General features: G+C 42.7%; 1 protein-coding gene across 1 annotated transcript in view; it reads right to left on the minus strand.

Annotated features, from left to right (window-relative positions):
• insra (insulin receptor a) overlaps positions 1-26,610 on the minus strand; it is a 45,188-nt gene extending 18,578 nt beyond the window's left edge. Inside the window, exons 1-3 of the mRNA XM_076098059.1 lie at positions 25,200-26,610; positions 16,170-16,718; positions 2,198-2,534 (exon numbers count right to left, since the gene is read on the minus strand). Of these exons, the coding sequence (XP_075954174.1) occupies positions 2,198-2,534; positions 16,170-16,718; positions 25,200-25,299 (986 nt within the window). The 5' untranslated portion in view covers positions 25,300-26,610. The remainder of the gene's footprint in view (positions 1-2,197; positions 2,535-16,169; positions 16,719-25,199) is intronic.
• Between the last annotated feature and the right edge of the window lie 308 nt (positions 26,611-26,918).

Raw genomic sequence — 26,918 nt, forward strand, 5'->3', positions numbered from 1 at the left:
GACATAACAGCTGAGAAGTGTGTCTTCATTTTGCAAATAGAAGTAGGTTGTGGGCACCGTTTCTTTATCTGGCTCACAACGCTCCTGATCTATCGTGACCTTTTTCTCGCTCTAGTGCCACATCTGCACTTTCAGCCGAGAGACTCATAACGGCTTTGAGTACACCGCTTATCCACAAAGCACTTTCATTTCCACAGCTTAGTTTAAAGCCAGTGACGGGACGGGGGGGGGGGGGGGGGGGGGGGGGGGGGGGGGGGAGGGAGATATAAGGGGAAAGGCTGAGATGGGAGTGCAGCAGGGTTCAGCAGACTGAAGGTTTAAAGGAGATTGTTGATCACCTGACAAGACGTGATCAAATCTGCACATGGAGAGGGCTGATGAACTTTGTTCAAGCATTATTCCAAAGATGTGAGCTGCTTCTACTTAAGCTATACCTGTGCAACGTAGGCAGAAGATTAATATTTATATATAGATTTATATTAATACTATTATTTTATAATATTTTTCAGCATTTATTTTAACTAGATCGCCACCCAATGGATCAGGTGATCCTAGATTAAAACAAAACACAAGTTAAAACCTCATGCGGTTCGCATACATAAAGATACTTTCTTAAAAACACAGAACAACAATTATGTTTGGTACTGTGTGTTTCTTCAATGTTCAGAGCTGCACAGATTATTGTGAGTTAAAGAGATTCTCAGTCATTGCTGCGTAACGAATGAGCACATCTGGATGTGAATGCCTTCCTTTTCTGATTCAAAACTTTGGAACTTAACAGTGAATGAAAATTAATAGCAGTCTTTTCTTTCACAGCAATGGCCGGGCTGCACTTGAGCAAGGCACTTCACCCTCATCTGCTCCAGTGGAGCTGGATCTGCTCAGAGAGTCCCTCTCGAAACCTCTCAGGTGTGGACGTACAGTATGTACAGTAACTGTGAATGTGACGCTGCATGTTGTTAGAACACGTTACGTTTCCTTGTCATCACTGTCAACGCCCTGCACCCCCGGGGCACTAACAGTCTGTCCCGAATGCCTCTCCGACTCCCCTGGTGTTGAAATGCCACCTAGTCAACTAGCCAGTCATGTTGCAACAGAAGACGACGAGTCTTGAAAACTCCAGCTGCGTTTTTCAACCTCTGCCCGAGCAGAATGATTAGGGCTGACTGGAGCGTCTCGCAGGCACACCTGCACTAATCAACAGCCCTGTCACGGTCAATGAAAGGCGTCAAAGAGGGATGCGATAAAGCTCACTGGCAAGTCAACCAGAAGTCTGCTCGGAGGCAGCTACGGAGATACGCACACAACAGGTTGTAAATTATAGATGTAGAGAAAAAGGGGAAACCCCCCCCCCCCCCACCCCCACTTACTATAGCTTTCACACTGCAATGCAGACACCAGCGGTTGGTTCACAACCAACAGTTTGAGCAGCGTGGGAGCCAGAAAAAAAAAAACTAGCTGATGGACACAGAGTCAAAGTCAGAAACGTAGATGTGCCAGACTTCCTCATGCGCTGCAGCACTTTGACCTTTCTGTCTGCGCTCTCACACACATGCAGAACAAAAAAAATTGTTGTGTGTGTGTGTGTGTCTGCACCTAATCGCAGAGCTTACTGAGCTCAGCAGAGGGAACCTGAGTTCACACACTGTCACAGTGTGCTACAAACACAGTGACAAGAGCTAAATTCATTCTCTCTTTCTTCCTTTATGTTATTGTTGTTGTTAAAGCTGATATATTGTTGAATCATTTGTTCTTATTATTGGACTGCTAAATCACATCCTTTGTGTATAATTGTCTGTTCTAAGATAAACTAGCCTGAACTGGCCTACTTTTTATGTCTTGTATTAGTTTATTCTTCCTACCTTTTGTGCTACTAATCTGTCCGGGTCAAACACACCAATCAAATGATTACTGCATGACACCCGTGAGTCTTTTTTGATAATAATCAGTTTGTACAAAGCAACAAACGATTTGTAAATTAAGGCATTGTTGGCATTTTTAGGAATGTGACAGAACTAGATGGGTTTATAGGGGAGTAAAGGAGAATCAACCAGTCGTCTGTGTAAAGGCCCAGGAGGATTAAATGTTGACGTGGATGTGTGCGTATGCATGCGGAATATTAAGCCGGCTTCACTGATCACACATTGTTCCATCCGACCATCGAGAGCCCATCGGACCGGCACGAGTGTTCACTTACGAGGAGGAGTTGACGGTCGTGTAGCCGGAGGGACACTCGGGGATGCAGGCACCGTTGTGGATGACGTACTCGTGGCAGTCGGGGTGCTTGCTGTGCTCCTTCTCTCGCTTGCACTTGTTGTGGAGGTCCTGGCAGAAGGCGAAGGAGACGCAGCGCCAGCTCTTGTAGACGAAGCGGTTTTCGGGGCAGCGCTCCACACAGCTGTCCTCGTGCTGGAGGCCGCGGCAGGCCACGCAGTGACCGGCCGAGTGGGGCTTCAGGCAGCCGCCCAGGCACTGGTCGTGGCAGCACTGGTTGTCCATGGTGCAGGCTCGATGCTTACACTGAACAGGGCACACTGCATGTGAGAGAGAGGGACAGCGAAGTTAGTGAAGCAACGGTTATAGTGAAGGTTATTTAAAATGCACAAGTATTAAGGACTGAACGTGAGCTGCAGGAAGAGAGACTGGAAACTGAGGCTCATTAGCATTCAAACACATCACGTAGGATTTCCCAAAGTGACACAGCTGATTTTAATCTCCAATGACAATACGTCTTAATATTTCCACCTCCGCAGAAATCTCATATGGTCAGATGTCTCTGTCAGCGGGAGAGAAATCCCTCCTCGCTGCACGAGCCAGCAGCCCAGAGGACCATCTGTCATTGGCCAACAAGCACGCTGAATACGAACAGTGGGGATCCTCCAATAGTTCAAAAAAAAAAAGACAGACACTGACCCAGAGGGCTTGGTGAAAGTGAGACCGAGGGGGGGGTGACATTCGAGTGACACATGTGCAAGATGTCTTTGCTGGGTTTCTTTTCGGTTCTTTAATGGCTTTCAAGCACATTTCATGAGCGACTAAACTATTATAAATTGTAGTTAATGTAAATGTCACTTCTTTTATAAATAAAAAGGAACATCTTGCGGCCTGTCCTTAAGGTTTCCAACTTTGGGAACCACTACGACAGATATAGATACATCACAACATCTTAAAGCACCATATCTAAAACATCAAAGTGTCTGGTTGATTAGTGCTGAAACAATGATTTGATTAATTGATAGACATAAAATGAATTAACAATAACTGTGCCATCGATTTATGATCAACCAGTCACTGGTTCCAGCATCTCATTGGTGCAGATTTGCTGTTTTTCTCTGTTTTATATAATTAAAAATGAAATACTGGACTTTTAGATGAACATGGTAGATGAAGTTGTCACTTTGGATTGTGGGAAATTGCGATGGATGGTTTCATTATTTTCTGACGTTTATAGATTCAATTGTTAATGGATTCATCAAAAAATAAGTAAGCGATCAACTGATAAATTATCCTTCGTTGAAGCTGCAGCTGTTGCACAAAACTGTGTCGCAAATAACGTAATCCAGATACTCTCACATCATCAATACAATGACACACGATAAATATCCCGACTCATCTCAAAGAGGCTACACAGAATGTATGCACAGGACACACCTACACAAGCTCTTTGTGAAACCCCGACAGAAAGATTCTGTTCACACGAACACTGAAGTTCAGTGTTGTTTTTTGGGGGCGTAAACACCATCATTTAAAGACAGAGACGAGTCTGTAGGTTGGCCGTAGGTGTGCCTGTAAATCAGCCTGTTACATAACATTAGACTCTCAGGATTCGTGTGTGTGTGTGTGTGTGTGTGTGTGTGTGTTGTGGTCTCAGTGTAGGTGTGAGGACAAGCTTGCAAGGATGGATGGAGGTTTCTCAGAGGTAAACACAGCTGACTGACCTGCCCGCTGAGATAAGCCACATTTAGGACTGTTCAACAGCAGGGGAGATAATCATCGCTGAGCTTTGGGGCGGGTTATAGGTCAGACCGTAAAGTTGAGGGTCTGAGCTCATATCCAGCCACATGAACAAAAAGCAAGATGTGAGAATTGGCTGCTGTGCTTCCTTTTACAGGAGACAATTACTCTCAATAGTCTTTATTTTTCTTGCTTTCTAACTGCTTGGTTTCATTAGTGTCATGAGGTCAGCCATTTAACAAACAAAACAACATGGAAACCCTGTCCTCTTACATTCACCGAGCTAAGCTCCGCAAGCTCATGACGAGCGTGTGTTTGGGGCGAACAGCGCCGACATGAGAACGGCAGTTTGAGGGGGGGGAAGCTAAAGGGGGCATTGTGCTAAAAAACAAATGATATAACAACCTTTTTATCTACGTCAGCCTGCTAGTCTAACTCATCTACTCGACTTACAAAGACCGCTGAAGGTGGTCTCCACACTGAAAAACTAAAATGCTCTCTTGATACTATGTTTGCTTCCCTCTCCAAAAGTGTATTTCAACTTTATTACAAAGTTGCTGCCCTTCAATTTTCCCCCTCAAATGTGCGCGCGCGCGCACACACACACACACACACACACACACACACACACACACACACACACACAAAAGCGTTGCTGTCTGCTCACACACTGACTCCTGATCCTGCAGCAGGGCTCCATGTCGCAGCACAGGCCCGGCACCAGATCCACCCTCAGCCTTAGCCAATGTGTTGGCTAGCCGTAGAAGCTAGCCATTCAAAAGGCCTCTCACATCTCCAAGGAAGACAGCCGCATAGTTTAACCCTTTGTGTGCCTCTCGCTCCCCTCACAGCCAATCAGACGGCAGCACAAGTGCAGGCTCGAGCTGCTCTGCCCTTTCCGTCTCCTCGCCGCTATGAATCGACTGCTTTTCTACTTAATCTAAAGCACAAGTAGTAGCACAAGTAGTCCCTATTAAATGACATTAGGATGAACACAGCGCTCCAGCAAAATCTTGTTATTCAGGAGTCCTCGTTGAGAGAAACGTGGTGCTTTTCAGCCATAAATGGGTTCAAACTCGCACTGAGACAATCGTGTTACGTTAGATCTGTGCCGAACAGCTCGGTGCCTCCCATGATGCATCATGTCTCATCATGTTCTCAACTCATTAGCACTTTTTACAGACGGACCGGTAACAACTGAAAATGGTTCTACAAACTCAAATAAATAATGATAAAATGTACGTATTTATGACACTTTGTTCATCTTTTTTTTGCCCAGTGTCCATTAAAATGTTTTCCTTCTGAGTGGATTCTTTTTGAGCAACAATCCATTAAATGTTGCAACGGGCAGTTAATTATTCTTCAGTGATGAATGTAGAGAAACCACACAGTCCTGCTCAGATATAAAACATTGCATTAAAGCTGAAACAATTAGTTGTTTGACTGTCGATTAAGCGTTTCATCTGTATTATCAAGAAGAAAGTTCAAATATTGTCTGGTTCAATTTGAAGGATTGCTTCTTTTCTGTCATTTTAAATGAATTATCTTTGGGAACATCGCTCACAACTTGTAATGGGTATTTTTCATTTTATTGACATTTCATTGGTCTATTAATTGATGAGTTAACAGATTAACAGACAGAACATAACCGTTTAATCCCGTTATCTTTATCTAAACTGTATCTGGTTCAAGCGTCTTCAGTGCAATGGTTTCCTGTTTTATATAATTTTAAATGACATATCTTGAGATTCTGATCTGGTGGTTGGACAAAACATTTTAAAGACTTTTCTTCAGAACTTGATGGGCATTTTTATTTATTTGTATACTTTTCAATCCGAGTAGATAATAATAATAATAGATCGTCAGTTGCAACAATGCAAATGTTACACGTCTGATTTTTGTTTTTACCAGAGGCACCAGTGGAAAAAAAGAGTAAATGTGGATCGATTAATTCCAGTGACTTCAAAAAGTGCCAAAAGGGCAACTTCTTTCCTGAAGCACCAAAACAATCCACTCACTGTCCAACAAATTTGTACAGTTCACTTGGCCAACAACTGACTCGTCTGCAGAGTTAAAATCAATGATTGTAGTTGATCCTAAATAAGCGGTATTACTCAACATCAGACATCATAGAGGCTTCTATAATATCAACAACAGTGACCACACTGAAGCAGATAGACTTGTTTCTTGTGTGCTTGTCAAAAAGGTGTTCAAGGTCCCCCCCCAAGCCATCTTTGATCTCCCCAGAGTGAGGAGACGCTGAGGAGACTGTTTGGGGGAGTTTGCAGTTCTTTCCTTAAAACATGCAAATCTCTAAATATGGGCCCGCTTTCTTTATACTCATTATAGACCCTTCAGCTAGCGCCGTCCATGGAGATCAGAGGTCATTCCTCAATGTGTCAAATAGTTATGCGCAGCTTGAGTTTGCTCTTGTCAGCTTCGCCGCTACTTATCTTCCATTTGAACAGCGTAAAATCACCCGACAACAATAAATCAATGGGATTTTTGGGAGACGAGTGCTGGGTCGGCAGTTGGACTTATGGGTGTTTACATTTAAGCTACATTTTCCTTTTAAAAGTCTTGAGGCTGAATGCTCGTATCGCCCGTTTGAACTCCTGATCCATATTACTCTGGTTCCTCTGGCACACCGGTCAGGGCCAGTCTGATCTCTTGTCATGCGGTTTTTTTTTTTTTTGTGCAAAGTGCAGCGGGATCACATGAAGGCTGGGAAATAATGTTGCAGAAATGCCTGGCTCTTCATCTCATCAGCAGAGAGCCACACAATGAGATGCTCAATCCTCCGAGCCTGAAACAAACATCAACAACAAGCCAACACAACTCAAAGCCCCCGTGTGACAGAGAATAATACACCCCGTCAGGGAGATGCCATCTTGGAAATGGGAGGTGAAGAAACAGATCTTCGCAGACTGCGAGCTTCAACAACGTGGGGTGTGGAAAAGGCAGAAAGAATCCACATTGCTCGCAAGGAATGACTCATACAATACATAAACAGCTCCTTGTCTGCTCTCTGCAACCACACTGTATGGAGTTATCTATTTAAAAGTTTCTTGTTTCTACCAACATCAAAATGCACACCAGGAAGCCTTTATTATTGGACTGTAGTATATTTAGTAATTGTATTTATACAGGCAAGGAGATCCACACTTCACGGTACTCAAAACTAAACTCAAGGATTGCTGCCTAAAATCGAGAGCCTCCGTACTCGTCATTAACCACAATCCTCCCTAAAATCATTTTGTGGTGAGTTTTTCCAAGTTCCCTTTTTTTGGCAGTGATGAAACAGCAGCATAATCGGGCTTTTTGCGTCAAGAACGTATTAGACCCCAGAAAATGGGAACGCGGTTGTGCGCTGGTTGGTAATTAAAATTCCACGGCTATGATGAGGGTAGTATTTAGTTTCTTATGAAAGGAGGTTTCTGCTGAAGGCCCAGAAGAGAAGAATCCAAAGAAGAACAAATAACGTGTCCTTGAAAATGGCGATCTCTGTTCTAAAGCATCAAAAACAGAATTTGCCATCATTGAAATGATAATAGTGCTTTTATCAGTGAAGTATTGGGGGAAGTCATGTCTGAAAAGCTCTGCTTGCGCACACACAAAGTTACAAAATTTCAGAGGTGCACGACAAAGCGTCGGGACCGCTTGCGGAGCCTTCGCACACCACGCGCAGGCCGTGATTACGTCATTTTTGGCTTCACTACTGCGAGTTTAAACCGAGCTTTAGAGTAATTACTGCTCTCTGCCCTGATAATGTCATTAATACAGAGCTGGCTGCTGGTTTCCTCCCCACTTTTCAAACACGTCTCTGCCTTCTGCAGCTCCCTCTATACCTTTAATAAGAACGAGATGGCAGCGAACGAAGATGGATGGATTAAAATCAACAATGAATCAGTTCATCGAGATCAGGACGTTCTAGTCGGGGTGTTGACTTTGACTCTGTATAGACGGGGACATTGGGCAAATGCTACAATGCTAAATAATTAAATTGCATTGACAATGACTCTAACAGCCCCAGACTTTGTTGACTGAAGACAACCCAGATTAACATCTCGCATCTCTGAGTTTAGGCTTTATACAAGTTGAGGTTAATTACTAATAATCAAATATTTATCGGTGAAAAATGCATTTATTAAATGGTTAAAAGAGCTGAAATCCATTAGCTGACAAAATCACCTTGGGCTCTGGGGAATTGAGATGGGCATTTATTGCCGTTTTGGACATTTTAGGAAGTTAACATGTAATCTATTAATTGATTAATTGATAATTAAACATTTCTGCTAGTTGCAGCACTTACACCAAGAAACACCAGAAGCAGGATCTGAGATTCACATAGACGGAGCTGTTTTTTATAGCAAAAGTAATATTTAGTTATCACAAGAACTACGTCTACAAGTGATACTTTGAGAATAATGTCGTTGATTTAGTCTTATCTGACACAGAAAACCAAAGACAAACTGTTTAATCTCATTCAAATTGAAGCAAAATGAAGTACGTCAGAGAGAAAAGGTTCGAAATGTTTCCAGCACGAACCACTTGTCAGCTGGTCTGACTCAGCAGCAGGTTCAGCGATGACTCCGGCAGCAATAGGAAACGTAAACAATTTCATTAACTGGCCCCGGCCTCCGTTAATAGAACAAAAACACACAAACAACATGGAAAAACACTTTTTGTTTTTAATGCGGCCCTGCCTGTCATCTGCAGGCCGGATATCCAGTCGGCCCGTGACTGGAATAGAAATGATAAAGACTGAGCGCTCATTGATGCGCAATTACACTGCCTGCTCTACAGGCTAATGACGCACACGCCTCGGCCTTGAATCTTCATTTCCTTCCAGTGTCAGGCCGAAACAATCACCAGCTCTGTGGTCGACTTTGACGACTCGCCATAACATCAAAACCATTTATGTGGCATTCACGTCATAAATACAAATGATATCTAATCCAAGCGACGACAGCACAGGTACTGCTGTCTTTAGGGTGCATGTTTTTATTGGTGTTCAGCAGTGCCGACAACAGATTATGTGGATAAAAAGGAAATCTGGGAAGTAAACATGACCGGTGGTTCAGACTGCGAGGAATCCTCTTAGAGAACTCAACAAATAGTACTCCACCGATTCCTAACAATGTGGGACTCACGATGGAAAGTTTAAATAAAGGATCAAAAAGGATAAAGCAGATTAATATCACAAATGGAAGAAAACAAAAAGGAACAGTGGAAGTTATGCAAGTTGCAAAATATACTCTTAAGTTTTTGATGTACACTTCTAGTTACATTTTCTACTTCAACATTTTACAATAGAGTCTTCTATTCTGCTTTCCTTGTACTGCTGGAAAAACACTCTCAAAGATGCCAAGATCAATGACACCCGACTCCCTGAATTAACTACTTTTCACAAAACACCATCTTCAACCATTACATAATGTTTTTCCTTTCTCCAAAAAGATAAAAAATAAGAAGGCCTCGCTCTGACGCATCAGCAACACTTCATGGAGTGAGGTGTTATAATATTAAACAATGGCGATATTTTGCCGCACAGCATACAAAAGAAAATCCATTTGGTACAGCTAAAACAGACTTCCCCGGCAACACAAAATGACTTTCACAAATAATACAAACCCTGTTTAATATAAAGAATAACAAAATAAACGTGTATAAAAGATCTGGATCACAGGCTCGTGTATCTTGTGAGAGTGGATTAAAAAAAGAAACATTTTCCTGTGGGCACATAGAGCGGCGAAGAAACGCTTGTCGGCCCAGCTTTAACGAATGCCTGACATGTCTGGGATTCCATGGGAATGGCTCCAGGAGCTGAGCGGAGAGGGTTCGCAGGGTGCAGCTCCACGAGACTGAGTGCCAGAGCAGTTAAGTCAGCTCAAAGGAAAGGACTCATGGTGTGTGTGTGTGTGTGTGTGTGTGGGGAGGGGGTCCGAGAGCATTCTGGATTTAGGCTTGTAGAATAGCACTCTGCATACTGAACCATGAAGAGAGTAGACTGTCAAGGCTGGATTTATACGCATCTGTCTGATTCCTTTTTCTATTTTCAAGGATGATTACAAACCAAAGTTTTGTGATAGAATTCACACAACAAAATAAGTTTACTAATTAGGTTATTATAAGGTTTTTTTTCACGCATCGTAATCTACACAATAACACGAGTAGAGGGTAATAAACACAGGGTGTGTATTTCAAGTTATGCCACTTTGCTAATATAAATATCAGCGTCAGCACAGCGGCTTTATTTCCTTGCTCTGTTGAGTGTTTTAAATGTCATCTCAAGACTTTTATAATTCAACCTTTTTGTTATTATTCTTTAACAATCTTAGCTCGTCTTTGGGTCAAACTTTCATTCAAATGTTTTACTTGTTATATGAAGCAGGGACTCTGTCTGTATACGTGTGTATGCGTGTCCTTATGCATATCTCGAGAATCGTGGATCTGATCTACTTCACACTTGACGGGTGTGTTGTTGACGTGCAGCGTTGACTTGCAACATGGACACGCGCCATGTTCAACATGAATAAACTTTGAATAAACAGCGTCCTGTGCAGCAGAGGGGGCGGGACTTCAGGGCTCTGCAGACAGAGCTGAGCATGTCATCGACGGCTGCAGCTCAGTGACTGCAGTTCACTGTTGGATGCCGGATATTCTAACGTTGCAATTTAAACTCTTCTACACTCCCCGGAGTCATCGAGAGATGAACCGTTCTCGAGAGCGCTGCAAACGGCTCTTCCGAGGGCACCGCACTATTACCAGTACTTAAAAACTCTCTGCACAAAATGTAATAAAAGGAAGAAGCATTAATCTGATGCAAGCAAAGACAAACAAAGATGGAAGACAAATGGCTCTCGCAGACAAGCTGAATGTTTGTTCAGAAGCCTCTGCACATAAAGAAAGGAAAGGAATACAAACATGATGCTGGGGTTGTAATGCTTCGTTTTGGACAGATAATCCACCGGCCAATAAGAAAATATATGTGCACGTAGAGTATATATTATAATTGGATGATGTTTATGCTAACTCTACGCGATCACAGCAGTCCGTATTGAGGGGACAGAAAATATATTTTGCACTTTGTCTTGGCTGGTGGTTTGAGGACACTTTCATTCGGTGGAATAGCCGTTTATGCTCAGCATAAACATAACGTGCTTCACAAGTCTAGATTTTCTATCATCCTTGATTTGGTTCCAAAACAATGACATTTACTTTCCACCGTAGCGAAAAGCAACAACGCGCTGAAAGCTGCAGATTAAAGGTATAATATCATATAGAAGAGGAGACTGAAGGAATGAGGAGCCATGGCAAAAATAGATACAGAAGGAATGATTAATGTGATGGGAGAGGGACCAGGCTGGCTTGGCTTTCAAACACAGTTCATGTTTTTAAGGCTACGAGGACAGAAAACCCACCGACTCTCAACATGTCAGAGAGACAACGAAGTACATCGTTGGCAGATATACAGGCAAGTCAAGAGTCAGGACAATATCATAAAATTATGGTTTTCTTGATGTTTTGTCAAGCCAGGGGTCACTTCCATCTCAAAATAATAAAGCTTAGTAACAATATCCTCCTATTTCCCCGCAGACAGCTTTACTAGCAGCTAAATTTGTCCTCGTTCCTGCCTTGCTGACCCACACGGGTCACCCGGCAGTATTTTGCTGTCATAAAAGTGTCTGCCGCTACCGAGGCGACACCCTCGACCCCCCGTGTACATTTATAACCTCGGAGAGGAAGCACACCAACAAAGACAGGAAACAATTGGACATGAACTTCTGCGACCGCCATTGTTCGGGGTGGAACAGGATCGTGGCGCCAGCGCCGGCCGTTTCGTGCGGGAGCTGCGACGAGGTTGGCAGAGAGGAGAGCTGAGGGTCAACGGTGAGGTGAGGTGAGGTGAGGCGGGACCCCCCCCCCCCCCAAACACCCCTCCTCACCCCCATAGAGACTGGTGACCTCGCTTTTCCTTGTGATACAGCCTGGGTGAATGACTGATGTGTTCTTATCCACGATTACACCACAGTGTTACTCTCCCGTTTCCTGGCAACACGACTAAACAATAGCCTTCCACTCCGTCCACACACACACACAGGGTTATTCCCGTGTGATTTATAAGCCTGTGTTGCGCGCACACACACACACACACACACACACACACACACACACACACACACACACACACACACACACACACACACACACACACACACACACACACACACACACACACACACACACACACACACACACACACACACACACACACACCTTGTGATTGGTGGACAGACATGTGAGCCAAGAGTAAATTTGGAATATCCATATCAAGAAAAGTCCGGCAGCGAGTCCTCACCTGACCTGGCTGAAATGTGATTCAGAGGAATACTCCATTTGTAACAGCCTGCATGAAGCTAACAGTGGTCTCCCTCTGCCAACAGGCTGCAGAGACGCGCATGCTACACGCGTGGACCGTGCCAAACCAAATCAGAAGTTGAGGCTTCTCCTGCTGTTCTCCACCTTATGGGAGCTTATTGAATAAGTGACAGATCTTGCAAACAGTGGTGAAAGCTGCTGCGGTGGAGGACGCCAACCCCCCCCTGGGTGTCTCATCTCCGGGAGAGGGTAGATAACTAAGATCAATATCAATGTATTCCATGTGTGTAAAATACTGAACACCTGGGAAATGCAGGCTCGTTTATATCTCTCTGGGCTCTCTGCAAACCACAAGCTGCCACAAACACAAGCTGTACTTGATTGCAAAAGAATTAAATCAAGATTAAAAAGGTAAATTGTAGTGAAGAAGACTTTTACAGCAAAGTGGAAAAATGACTGTAAAAGCACATTTCCTAAGAAAATGTTGTGTACTCAGAATTTCTTATAAATGTAAATATGGAAAAGACCATTGGATTTCATTTCACAGGAATCCAAATGATGTGCACAATCCTAGAAAGAAACTACTTTGTACTTCAAATGGCTTTCTGCCCTCATTTCCTGCCACCTCTCTACTGGAGGCTCTCTAATGAAGACATAAAATGCCCCCAAAAATGAGAAAAGAAAATACGCTAAATTAAAGATAACTTTGATGGACAGATGGACAGTCTGTCAGCACAGCTCAGCAGTGGAAAAGGATAACATCCCAACGGGAAGCCCCTGATTTCTTATTGAGTCATGGCCAATATTTTCAGCGTCCTATCGGCCAAAGGAGCTGTGCCACATGACAGCCATTACCAAAACATAATCAATACCCCATTATCTTCAAATATCAGATTACAAGTAAATAGACTCAACTGTAAGATTCCCCTTCACGCCAGCAAGTTTAAACTCAATTTGTAAAAAGGGAAATAAAGGCCTGCTTTGTTTTGAAACATATTTAAACAACATGTGTTTATAAACTAGACACAGAAGAAGGGGTTTCACAACTATTGATTGATGCCAGTAACAACAAAAGTCCTTGATATGTTTTGGATTAACATTATAAGGCCCTGACATACTCCAAAATGAACGCAGACACCAACAAAAGGATGGAGAGTGTCGAGCACATGATTCTGTTTATACTCCATTAGATGTTCATTCTAACACGCTCACGCTCACGAATGTGCAGTCAGCAGTCTACGCATACGGTCCTCAAAGACCCTCAATGGCTATTGGCCAAAATGACATCACGCTAACTCTTCCAACCAGTTAGAACATGTCGTCCAGTGTCGACTAGTGGTTTAAGTAATAATGATATGAGTGCAATAAGTCATTTGTGACGTGACAAAACAACAGAAACGCCCTCTACAATGCACAGTAAGTGCTCAAGCTCTGTTATTGATGCTTGTTTTGCATCAATGTCCGATGTGTCTCACATTCATCTTAGATAAACTCCCAAAAATAATATCTGAAGAGTTAATAGCAAATTATGAGAGAGATGCTTCACGGGACGATGTCTCGTATGTGATTGGATTAAGAGAGAAGCTTAAATTACTCTCGTTGTAGAAGCAGGGAAGTGAAATGGGTTGTGATACCAAACATGGGATTTAAGCAAAGCCTCTTTGTGTACCGACTACTGAAAGTGTGTGACCAGCAGTCACCTCTGGCACGCGCATCGCTTCACAGCTGCCGACACTTTGCGTCACAAAACTCAGTTGTTATTGGATACTAAGAGAGCTGACAGACACTCAAAATAATGTGACGGACACCATTCTCTATTTGAGTGAGATCTATAGTGCTAAAATGCTACCTTTGCAATAATATCCAGCATCTATGCTTGTTTATACATGCATGTTATTGTGTAAAAAATAAAAATAATCTGAGTCACAACAACAGCAGACGTGAGACCAGAAGAAGATATATAGAATGCCTGAGGTTAGCTTACTTTTAGAACTTCCGTAGGTCTATAAAACACAGTAACAGACTTCATCTGACGAGGACACCCAATGCTTTGCACTCAGTCCTGTGGTTCTAACTGGGGCTCAACAGATCTTTTCATGCTTTAGTGAAAGTAGGCAATAAACCGCAGGTCTCAGACCACAAGACCACAGGCAATGCTCGTGCACAATACAGACCCATGACCGGGGATCAGGGCTCACTAGTCAACGTTCGCTGTTCTTGATTCATCATCCGATAATGGCAGATAATTAGGGAATCAACTCTACTGGGAGATCTTTATACAACACTTCCTTTTGAACATTCACCACAATCTGGCAAAAGGCCTTCTGGGCCTGTTCCGCAAATGTCTTCCAAGGATTTGTGATGACTCTGAGCAATCACCTCAAGCACAGTCATTAGTAGAAAAACTATTAAAAAACACTCTTCCGCAGAAAGGGGCCTGAATAGCATAATAATGGAGCTCGCTCAGCTCAACAGAATCTGTAACTGTAGCCGCCACACCAAACAAACATCACTAAGAGCCTGAAGAAAGCAGACATGTACGGGGAAACTCCTTCAAAAGTTGGACTAATGCATGCCGTGTTGCGTAATGGTGCGAGCCAAGGTGTTCAGACAGCACCCATGCGCAAAATTCTTCCCATCGCTCGAACTTGAACTCTTTGGCAGTGTGAAATGGACGGGCTTGTCATTTTACAGTAAAAGGAGCTGGGCTTACTGGGAACAATGAGCAATGTGCCACGATATCTAATATCTCCTTTACCTCCTCCACATTTCATGAGCAATGACAACACTACAGTCTATTGAGAGTAAACATTCAGAGACCAACTGGTGAGGTGTTGCATCACATTAGAGTACAGTTCAAGCTGAATTTACACAGGACTTGGCCTACATAACTAAACCTGAGCACATGACACAGCTCTGACATTTCAAGATAAAAAAGGGACACAACTACCTTTTAGGCTGCAAGTCATAATTCATTCTGACGAAAACAAAGAACTACTTTGGTTTCAAACACGGCCCCTCGTGTGCTTTTATTTGATTCAAATTGGAGAGTTGGATTCTGTAAATGTTAGAGCGGTTGGACGCGTGGCAAAAGCAAAGGGGAGTGGAAATAGTGATGTGTTGACGGAAAGTAGCCGAGAAGAACTACACAAGGAGCTGCTACTTGGACAATAAAGTAATAGTTGGGAGTTATATTTTAAAACAAATCTTTCTAATCGAAGTGTTGGATACATTTTCTCATTTAAAACAAGTGTTGTGCAAATGTTTTAGATGTAGTGATTTGTTTGTCACACATAATATAAAGACCGAACTGTGACAAATATGGAACAAAACTGTGAAAAATGTAGCCAATGCGAAGTACTTTAAATTTGCCATTAGGGGGCGACTCTGCTGGTTGCAAAGATAGACGGTATAAAATATGGACATAGTCTCCGTGACGCCACCCATTGGTTTCTGAAGAGCAGCTTTGAAACTCAAAGTGTGTGACTCCGGCCGTCGCCGGACAGTTGTTGAATTACTGACAGAGACCAAAACAATTTTTTTTGTAGCAGGTTGTAAACATGCTTATTTCTGCTGTAAAGATGGACATTAACAAAGTTGAGTCCACACACCAACGGCTGACGTCTCAGTGACTACGCCGTCTTCTTATACAGTTTATAAAGATTAATTATAATTCTTTTCACCATTCTTTCCACACTGAATGTTATGAAAAGTGTCTGACATGTTCGGGTATGATGGTCCTGGATCAGAGATAAGTAGCATTGCCGTTTGTTTGCGTGAATCCAGTTCCACCATAAATAATCACAAGACGGTTATAACAAAAGACTGCTTACTTCTTTGACAGTGGTCCTGAGTCCAGCAGCGTTCACTGAAGTGTCCGTTGATGGTGGTGGTCTGGCAGGTGGTCTTTCCGATGGCCACCCCCGGACACACGTCTCCGCACTCTCGGTCGTTCTTGTTGGCCATGATGTAGTTGTCCTCCACCGTGTCGAGGATCTTGGACCAGTCCAGAGTGGACAGATAGCAGAGATCTGGGTTCTTCTCGATTCTCACGGCTCCCCGGGTGATGTTCATCAAGCTATGGAGGCCGATCTCTCGCAGCTGGAGCATCTCGAACATCACGAGGGCGTAGTTGAAGAACAGGTTGTTGCCTCTGATGACGGTTAGGTTGGGGAAGAGATCGCTGAGGGTCTCCATGCCGTAAACTCTGAAGAGCAGCAGGTAGTCGGTGACCACCGTGAGTTTGGGGAAACTGAGGCCTCGGAAATCCTCGGGCTTGGTCCTGAACATGAGTAGGATCTTCAGGTGGCCGTCGATAACAGTGCAGTTCTCTAGCGTGCGTAGGTTGTTCACATTGTTGCGGATGTCCTTGCTTGGACAAACTGAAAAGACATAAAAGGAATAGGTTCTTTAGAAACCAAATACCTACATGTATGACTCACAAAACAAGTAAAAACAAGGCTCAAACTACTTTATGAGGAACGGCCGAGATGTATAGTAAAACGTTACGGGTGACGAAATAATATTGCAACATGAATAATAAATCTTATGATTCCCAGACACTAACAATAAAAAGATTTCCCAAAGACAATTTATCTTGTTGTGCTGTTGGCAGATTCCAACTGCCGAACGTGACTGGCGCACGAGGCAAGATGTCTGCTCTGTAAACTGGAAAAACGGGGTTAAAGAAGTCAGACATGGTCTCAAAGAGAGAAGAAAAAAAAAAAAATAGTTCTCTTGATAATTAGAGTGGATATTTTACTGAAAAATATGTGGTTGTGTCTCTGACTGTGATGAAGACCAGACCGTCTTCGCTGACATTTTGTTTAGCAACCACATAGCTGGCTGTGAGCCACTGTCAAATATGGACCGCTGTCATCAGAGTGAGGCCGTGCTCATCCTTGGTTACGCCGAGTTGATTTGTGGAGTTGCTTCTGAAACTCGAGACCATAAAAAACACGAGCTAATGCATTAAAAATATTCGTCAGGGAGAGGAGCGCAAGCACTGATGGGCACGTATTGCACCAGCAGTAGATGTGTGGCTTCGTCAGTCCTCACCCAGACACACGAGCCTGTTTGATGAGAAATTCCTTTATTATACGGGAGGAGTTACATTTCCACTGTCTGGAACATTTTAAATTATATTGTATCACAGTGATACAAGAGATTAATGCTGAGCTGTCAATACTCTTTTTAATGAGTATCTATTGGATATCAGACAATAGTGAACAAAGCCTAGCGCAAGTTGTCTTCTAATAAACAGCTAAAAATGCAATAATATCCCATTTAATGATATGAAACAGAGAAGAACAGCAAATCCCCACATCTGGAAAGCCAGACGCAGCACATTGGCCTTTTCGCTTGAAGAAATTACTTGATCAACACTCAAAATACTTGATGAATAGTTTTCTTTCGGAAAATCAGCCGCGCTCTTTAATGTGCGCTTTGTGTGACATAACACAAGTAATGACGGTCATAAAGATGTTTTCCTTCGCGGGTGCGATGTGGTACATTCCAGGCCCCGATTTTTACAGTTCACAAGTCCCGGCTGCAGCTGGAGGTGTGCTGCCGGGTGAGTGGACTGTATTTGTTTACTGACCGACCCACCACTGGGCTGGGCGCATCAGGACAACTGGTCAGCCATGTGGGGAAGAGGCGCAAGAGCTAAGCGTGCACATCTTTATGGCAGCAGCTCATTTTACACCTTCTGTTGCATAACGGTATAAGACAACCGGCACACACACACACACACGGAGTGTCCAAACAACAAGCTTTTCACTCGTGACCTTAACCAACACGTTCCCTCCGCAGCAGTTACCTAAAGTTCAGCCTGCAAACGTTGAGGCTTGTTTAAAAACACACAGAAAATGTCCTAACATGGGTTTATACTGCAAGCTATTAAAAGCAACTTGGCTTGTTAAAACGTACATTTCTCTTTTGCAACTGCATTTATATCTGCAGCTCTCTTTGTGGTCTTGGCAGTACGGCCGAATCGTAAGCATGAACGGCATGCCACAAACCTGAAATTTCAACACATCGACCTCCAAATGAAACATTTCAGGGCAAACTGACAGTAACTGCCAAGAGGAACCCGCAGCAAATGTAGCCGACCGTAGATCAATCAACCAACACGTTTACGGCTACAAAGAGCCTCTGTCTTTCTCTTAAAAGACCCCACTCACACTCAAACAAAACAACTTAACAGACAGAGGCCCCTCGCAGGGTTCAATACGAGGAGGACGGGGGTTCTGCAGTCACAGTAAAGTCAACCAGCAGAGTACCGAGTGACCCTGTGGAGCAGGCGAATCATCACAGGGCGGCAAGTCCGGGCTGCTATCAGTGTACACTTTCAGCCAGGCCGGTATTTTTAGCACCACATTCCCAATAGAGAATCTAATACACTCCGGCCGTACCGATAGTGGCTCACATTGGAAACTGGAAAATGGCAGCCCTGGAGAGCAAGTGAGGAATTCTAGAGCGGCAGCTGAGAAAGAACTGGCCGAGCCGACTTCTCCATGTGTGAAAGCTTAGAAACAGAACATAGGAACTTTCAACACAACACAACTCCAGCAAAACAAACCAGGTGCATGCCAGAATTTAAATGCTCCGATGTTTTAAATGTTTAGTTGAGAAAGACAAAAGGTTACCATGGTGCCCCGGCCAGCTCTCCACACAGCCGCGGTGCTCCGAGTCAACAATTTGAGTCATTAGAGCGACAGATCTGTATTGACCCAAGTCTTTCACAGCCTGCACCTCTAAGACAGATGAACGTTTAAGGTTAATTAAAAAAGGAGCCATGTGACGGTTTTACTATAAATACAAAGAAAACTTCAAGACCAACAATCAAACCATCCTACGAGCAAGACGAAGCTGTTTTGTATTGCACTCCTCAAGCACAGAGATAATCAAAGTGCCTGACCTAAGGCACAGAAATTAGGGCTAGAATATTTTGAAAAAATATCAAATTTCCAGTATTTTGACTGATAAGTGCGATATGTATTGCGATATTAGAGGCAATGATAGTGTTTATGTTCATTACTTCCATTTCATTGAAAGACATATTCAAATGATGATGGTGGAGTTCTCTACCAAACAAGAGTTGATTGTTGAATTGTTGATGTTGGCGGACCCTTGTGGTCTAAAGCGTTGAGCTCCATCGCTTTGGGTCGTAAAGATCCGCAGCTGCCAGACTCCCTTTAGGTGATATAGTGGCATCAGGTTTACACTTTAAGAGTTTCATAACCGGTTAAAAGTTCCTCGTAGTAACTTAAACAACACGATGAAGACGAAAATAAAAAGTCAATTAAAGCAAAGCACCAAAGTTTATTCTTAACTTTGGAAGTAGTTTGATAAAACAATCCCCACTGAAGGTCCACTTACTAACTCTTTCTGGAGCTTTTGACTGTATCACACAGCCTTCATCAGCAGTAATGTTGAACAAGTGCTGTGGATTAAATCGTATCATGTCACCAGGTCCATCGCAGCTAAATGAATCCGCTGATATATAGTGAAATGTGATAAAGTGGAAAAAGCTCGAGAAAAAGCTGCTTAACTCACCTCGACTTGGAATTGTTTGCCAAAGTCAATTTAAGCACAATAAATCTACATTTTAAAACAATACTGTTTCAGCGCAGCGATGCAGCAAATAGACAGAAATGTTACATTGGGATTAAAAAGTAAAGCAAATAAATTGCCAGTGATTTGTTGATAAACATTAAAAGATAAAACGCAGATTATCCTCTAACTTTTAGGCTGCGTTTACATAAACCAGACAATCTTTGTGACTTATTAGAGCTGAACTGTAAAGTCAAATAAACGAAAAGTTACTTCTGTGACTCGACTTTTGCAATTTCATGTCACAATTCCGTCCGATAATGCAGACGAGAAGTTGCAGATGAGACCGGATAATTAAAACCACGTATAAAAACTGTGGCAACGATGACACGTTGACCTCGTAACACATCCAGATAGTCGCCAGTGCCTGATGTAAATAGCCTCTAGGTCGCAAGATGGCGATAAATTGATATCAACTATAACTCTGACGTGTGAACATAAATACAGTTCATTGCCACACTAAAGGGAGCCGGTCCTGTGCGGTCTGCGGCACACTGTACAAACCCACAATCCTTTCACTGTAAGCATCAACAGGCTCGTGGATTACTCACAGTCAGTTTAGACTGATGGCGTGTGTAATTGTTTGGCCTCAGAGAGAGCCGAGGCCTCAAACAGCATTCACCGACACAAGCACTCACTGATTGCAACACTTCCCTTGTCAAGGTTTCGCTGTACTGTTGTTTTCTTCAAACTAACCGCAGATCCACAAAACGCATGTGATGTAATCCACTTTGAGAAGGGTTGTAAAATCTAACTGCCACAACTGTAAACAACAAATGAATGAGTCTCTTCTCTGAATTAAATGATGACATATAGGGCTGTCCTCAACCAGGAACACTCCGAGTCGACTAACACTCAGACTACTTAGACTAAAAATCGATTAGTTTCTCCACAAAGAATCACACAAATGCAACATTTCAAGTCTTGTGTTTACCAGGGATTTGCTCATTAGCTTCTCTGAAATAAGTCACTCAGCATGACAGAATAATGAAATACGACTAATCGAGTAAAGAACTCTTGGTCGTCTAAGAGCAAACCGACAGATTGGTTGACTAATGGAATAAGAAAGGACGGCCATAATGACATAACACAAAACACCTGTCCTGAAAGCAAAATCAAAAAGGCAAACCAACTTCAATTCTGACAGTTGCAATTAAAAAGGTAATTAAGACTACCGTATTTTCCGCACTATAAGGCGCACTTAAAAGCCTTTAATTTTCTCAAAAAACGACAGTGCGCCTTGTAATCCGGAGCGCCGTATATATGGATCAATTGGTTAATTGGTTGATCCATACTGGTTGTACACGGCGCTCTGTCAAAATGTTTCAGTACGACTGGTAAACTACAAAGCCGCACCGCGGTAAACACCGGTATTGTGCTTACTCCTAGTCCAACACCACTTGTGTGTATAAAGACCCCAAAATGGCACCTTTCAAGAGACACGCTTACGACGCTATTCTATTCTATGCGCCTTATAATCCGGTGCGCCCTATATATAAAAACAGTTCTAAAATAGGCCATTCATTGAAGGTGCGCCTTATAATCCGGTGCGCTTTATAGTGCGGAAAATACGGTAAGTTAGTTCTCTCTTAAAACTGCACAGGATGAAATAGTACAGCAGTTAAGACTGGGACATTACTACAACCTTCTTTCTCAGGAGTGCAGCCGATGGCAGAGCGGGTTATCAAATGTGCCAGCTGTTAGGTAAGGGTGACACGGTGACAAGTGCAGCCCATTGACAATACAAAACAACACAACAACAGTCCAGGGAATACAATTCAACCAAAGTAACCCAGGCCCTGGTCTTTAAATAGAGAAGAGGAGAAAGCCAATACAACCACAAAGTTCCCTCTTGGGGTTGTTTGAAGTGGATCCTGTTTGGATGGCTCTGGACCAAAGATCATTTGGGGATTCAGTCGCCAAAAAGCTGCTCTCATACACACATTATTCTCTTTGCCAATGTTGGCAGCGAGGTAATTATTACCTCTGAAGTGTGAGAGCACAATAACAAGCACATTTCCTCCTAACAGCGTCAAGGGTAAAGATGTGACACAACAGGGCTTCCTTGTCAGGCGCCTGTGTGGCCGGAGTGAAGCGGTGCAGTTAGTTTACTCCGTTTCCAAGCGGTATATCGTTCCAAACAAGGAACTTGTCAACCAGGATTAGATTAGAGACAAGTGTAAAGATCATTCTTTTGTATACATGTCAAACATGCTCATGACGCAGGTTCTCCAGACAGCAGTGGCGGTTTTTATATTGTCGTGTTTTTCAGGAGTGTGTTTGGAGAGGTGGTGGGAGGGGTGACAGTTTCATCACCTTAAAATTGCTTTCCTTGTCGGGAGGCTTAAATCAAGACAGCCCCGTCGCCGGGTTGCCGCACGCCTTCAGGACCTATACTCTGACCAGAGTGGTGCTCAACAACAGGCTGCCGCTGGCGTCACTGTGAGCTCCTGCTGTTTGACACTCCTGATAGAGTGATGTGTTATAAAGGCACAGCAATACGCTGCAGTCTGACCACCTGACACCTCCGCGCACCACAACAAGCTGGAAGTACACCGCTGTGTGTGCCTCTTACGTAGATCCGTTAGATTCAAGGGAGAAGCATCAGCTTGTTTTTAGGAAGAATAAAAAATGGCCGGTGATTAAACACTTAAACACTGACAGTATCAATGTTCTGAAAGGTATTTCCAGAATCCTCATGGACTCTTACAACTATCTTTTGTTAAATCTATATTTTTCACAACTTGTTTCAAAAGTTGCAACTGTTTCCTATCCAGGTAGTCAGAAATGACATCATCCTTGCTTGTTTTGAACACGTTATCTTGTATGAAACATATTAAAATAAAGAAAATACCACCAACTAAAAACATGTACCTTAAAGAGCCAATGGTTTACCATTCAAGAGTCAGACAGCCTGAGGCAATAGAGGCGTAGCGAAAATCTTTATCAGAAAACAGTGGCACAACTTCAGAAACGGGTCCAAATATCTTAAATATTGATAGGATAGAGATTTTGGAGCCCTGAAAACAGCAGTTGGCGATGTTAAACCGACCTACTGGGCTTTTCAAAGATCACTGGGCCTCTTGTGTAGTAACACGTACTGTTGAGTAACACAGCTGAGCATCCGTCGCTCAGAAACAGAAACTGGGGCTCAACTTAAATGATGAAATGCGCAACTGTAACAAAACATAAAGACACATTTGCAGCTGCGCGAACAAATTGACATTAAAATCGTCAACAGCCAGCTGATGCTAAAGAAATGAAATCAACCAACGCTGCCACTAAATATAAGCTTCCGTTATTAAGTGAATTTTTCCATCACGCTGAGTTGGCCAGTCACCAACAAGTAGCTCAGATGGTTTCCTGAGTGCGACACTGGTCCGTCCAGCTTATGAAATCAGCCACTCTTCCCTTCTGTGATTCACTCTCAAGTCTGAGAGGAGCACAAGAGGGGGGGAAATGAAGCACAATTACACAACTTGCTCTTGATTTATGTCTTAAAATTCTTGCTCAAACTGGTTTGATGACATCGCTCGCTAAAATCCGATGAAAGGTGAGAGAGCCCGTGCCTCTTAAATCCAACTACAGCCACAGACACACACACACTTCTACAGGAGCAGGAGTTTTAAAGCTATAATAATCCATTTTATTTATATAGACGCTTTTCAAAAATAACTCTGACACTTTACACTGTACAAGAGGAGGATTGTTTATGTGCTCGTGTCAAGATTATTGTCAGACAGACAATAAACTTTGAAGCAATGTTTGCTCAGAAAGAGCAGAAAAGAAATGAATCGTATTTTGTATTAGTGCACCAAAAACGAATGCATTCTCCGTTGTAAAGATTTGAAGAAAAGTATTGAGTGACATTTATAAAAATCAGTCTTTTTGTATAGATGACACACTTCAATAACTGGAAGCTAAATACATATTAATTCCCTTTAGTGGAGCTTTTAAGCATTATTTAGGTTTTCTTTGCATTTACATGGCTGCCATCTATTTTAGCAATAGTTTGAGAGTGAATTTCACAACTCAAAACTAAGTAATGACACATGGACTGAACCCAAGGCGTTGTTTCTTCCAACTAGGCAAAGCCAGGAGTAGCTTTATTTTGCTATTTCAACAGGTCTGACAGTAGAGTAGCCATAAGAACAGCTGTTTTTAGACAAAGTTTGATAAGCAAGCACCGCACCAATAAATCAATCTATGAAACAGTGAGTCATGTTTGCCAGACTGGTCTCTGCTGTTGGCCTATTTAAAATACACACTTAGTGTACGGTAGTTTAAACCCAGCGAGTGGTCTTGCAGGTGTGCTGTACATTCCTTCAAACATTGAACCAATATTTAATTTAAAGTAACAGTGTGTGTGATTATTGTGGTCTTTGAGAAGTGTGAAAATGTCTCTGGGTGATCCTACATGTTGTTCATTCATTCTTATCACCCGGTGCTCATTGGCCGGTGAACATAAAGGGATTGTCAGGGGCTGTAAAGAGGGCTTATTGTTACATTCCTGCACCGACCACAGCAACAAACCGATGCTCTCCCTTTCACACAGTCACAGTTTTTTGGCAATTAATTCTTCTAAATTCTCAGATTACTTACTTTTTTTGGGGTGGGTGGGGGGGGGGGGGGGGGTTGACAAAACATTTTGTTTACAATTCCTGCAAACAGCCGATAAGTGTTAACCTTTGTCCCCTGCAATGCAGTGACTGTCTCCAACACTGTTGCTGTCTGTCTGTCTGTCTGTGTGTCTGCCTGTGTGCCTTTATCAACTCCACATCACTAACAAAACAAAAACATCTAGATGCCAATATTGCAGTGGGGGAATAACAGCATGTCTGCACTCATCACTAGTTATTTTTTTTTGTATTTCTAAACACTCGTGTGTAAAATGTAATTGGTGTATCATTTGTATGTAGTGTATTGATAATCAGTTCTACTTGTTGTACCTATGGATCTCTATCACAATAAGAAAAATGAGGAAATATTAAATTTGATCCATTTCCCCAGTGTCTTGGCAAAATAACAGAATTGTTGGTATTGATATCCTCACATTCAATAGACACATTTCTATAATTAAATACAAGCCTGCGGTTTATCATTTGAGGATTCTTTGCATAATTTACATTATCTTAAGTATATTACACAAACATCTGTACAGATCAGTCAGCCGTGTATTCAAACAATTTCAAACGATTAAAATGCTTTGATAGTAAATATGATGAAACGTTATAACCAGTGTTACTCACCCTCTCCGCTCGCTCGAGGACAGCTCATCACAAAGCAGACAGCGGTCAAAACAAAACACAAAGTCCGGAGCCTCATGACTGAGTCGGAATAACACGCCATCCAGCACTATTCCGGCTCAAAGGCAGAGTAAATCCTTTGTCGAGGAGGACAGTTCAGACTGGAGGAGAAATACCTTCAGGAAATTGGTTTTGTTTTGCGACGTGGGCCAACAGGTAAACAACAATAAATAAAAGACATCCCGGAAGATGGGCGGAGGAACGAGTCCAACGTGTTCAATCAAACACAAGCTAACATCGCTGCTGCTGCTAAAGTTAGCCACCTCATGGAGAAAGCACCGTTAACACCCACCACGGGACATACGTGTCCCCCTCTGCGTCCTCAATGCACAAACTGTTCCGGTTGAGTGTGTCTGTGTCCGAGGAAAAAAAAACAAAAAAAAAAAACAGACTTGCTGTTCCGAGAAGAAGCTAACGGCGCTAGCAGACAGCTAAGCTAAGCTAGCCTTAGCTCCACCACTGTAGTCCAAGGCCACAAGTGAAGTTTGAGCTGCTTTTCACAGCAACTGTCTCAATTTAATGTCAACTTTAAGAAACGCCGCGCACACCGCACCACCGCAGTGCATATTCCCGATAACAAGACATACGTTGCATGCGGGGGAAATCGTAGTAAAATGCGACCGTTAACTTTAATTTAGAGGGATATTTCGGAGCCGTTTTGCTGCTGACTCGATGATTGTGGCATGCGTGGCGTAACGTTAGCGAGTCTCTCGTAAAAAAAAAAAAAATATTAAAAAAAAACACACGATTCTCAAGCTCTCCAGCGAGCACAAACCGCCACAGTCGGTTTAGTTCGACGGTGAAATAATGTTCTTGAGCTCCAGAGAGACAACTCCTCTTCAGTCAGTGCAGAGATTTCAGCGAAGATCTCCCCTCTCTCTCTCTCTCTCTCTCTCTCTCTGGACGGTTGACAGACAGGCTTCGTGGCTTCGCAGCTCTCCGCTCTTCTCTTCTTTTCAGGAACAGATCATAAATACTAATGTTTATGTTCCGAGTTTGTGTTGACGCTCCTGTTACCACACTCGGGCTTGAAGTATCAGAATGAGAGAGAAGTAGGTCGAGATAAAGTTTTGGAGTTGTTTTTCTCCCGCAGACAGAGGTAGGTTGTACAGTGTCGCTCCTGTAGGATTCTTCTTCTTCTTCTTCTTCTTCTTCACAGCCTCTCCGCCAGTAAACAAACCTTTGCCAGTGAGCCAGATGGGCTTCAGGGGAAATACGGACTGGAGCTTATTGGATTACACAACCAAACTGATCCTCCTGTAACGCGTAAAACAGTAATTCATCTACTTCTATACCGCTGCTTTGTAGCGTAAAACACTTGAAATATGAATTACAGAAGGCTGCTAGGGATTCATTTAAATGTGAGTTTATTATGACCACATTATGCCCACTGTACAATAAATCACCTCTGGCCAAATCAAACACAAAACTTTAACACCGTTACTCTGTTGTTTGTTGTTTGGTTACATCTTTGCACTACTGTTTAGTTAGTTCATTTAATATTATTTTATTTCATTGTATAAATTGTGCATTTTTATTTCTAATATGTTTACTCTGTTAGTCTTATTGTATATGTTGTGCATTTGATATTTGCATTTATTGTTACTCTGTTATTTTATTTACCTGTACCATAATTAAAATATCATTAAAAAAGTATCTATC

Source organism: Anarhichas minor, unplaced genomic scaffold (genome assembly GCF_050575085.1).
Source record: "Anarhichas minor isolate MPS153535 unplaced genomic scaffold, ASM5057508v1 ptg000024l, whole genome shotgun sequence".
NCBI classification, from domain to species: domain Eukaryota; kingdom Metazoa; phylum Chordata; class Actinopteri; order Perciformes; family Anarhichadidae; genus Anarhichas; species Anarhichas minor.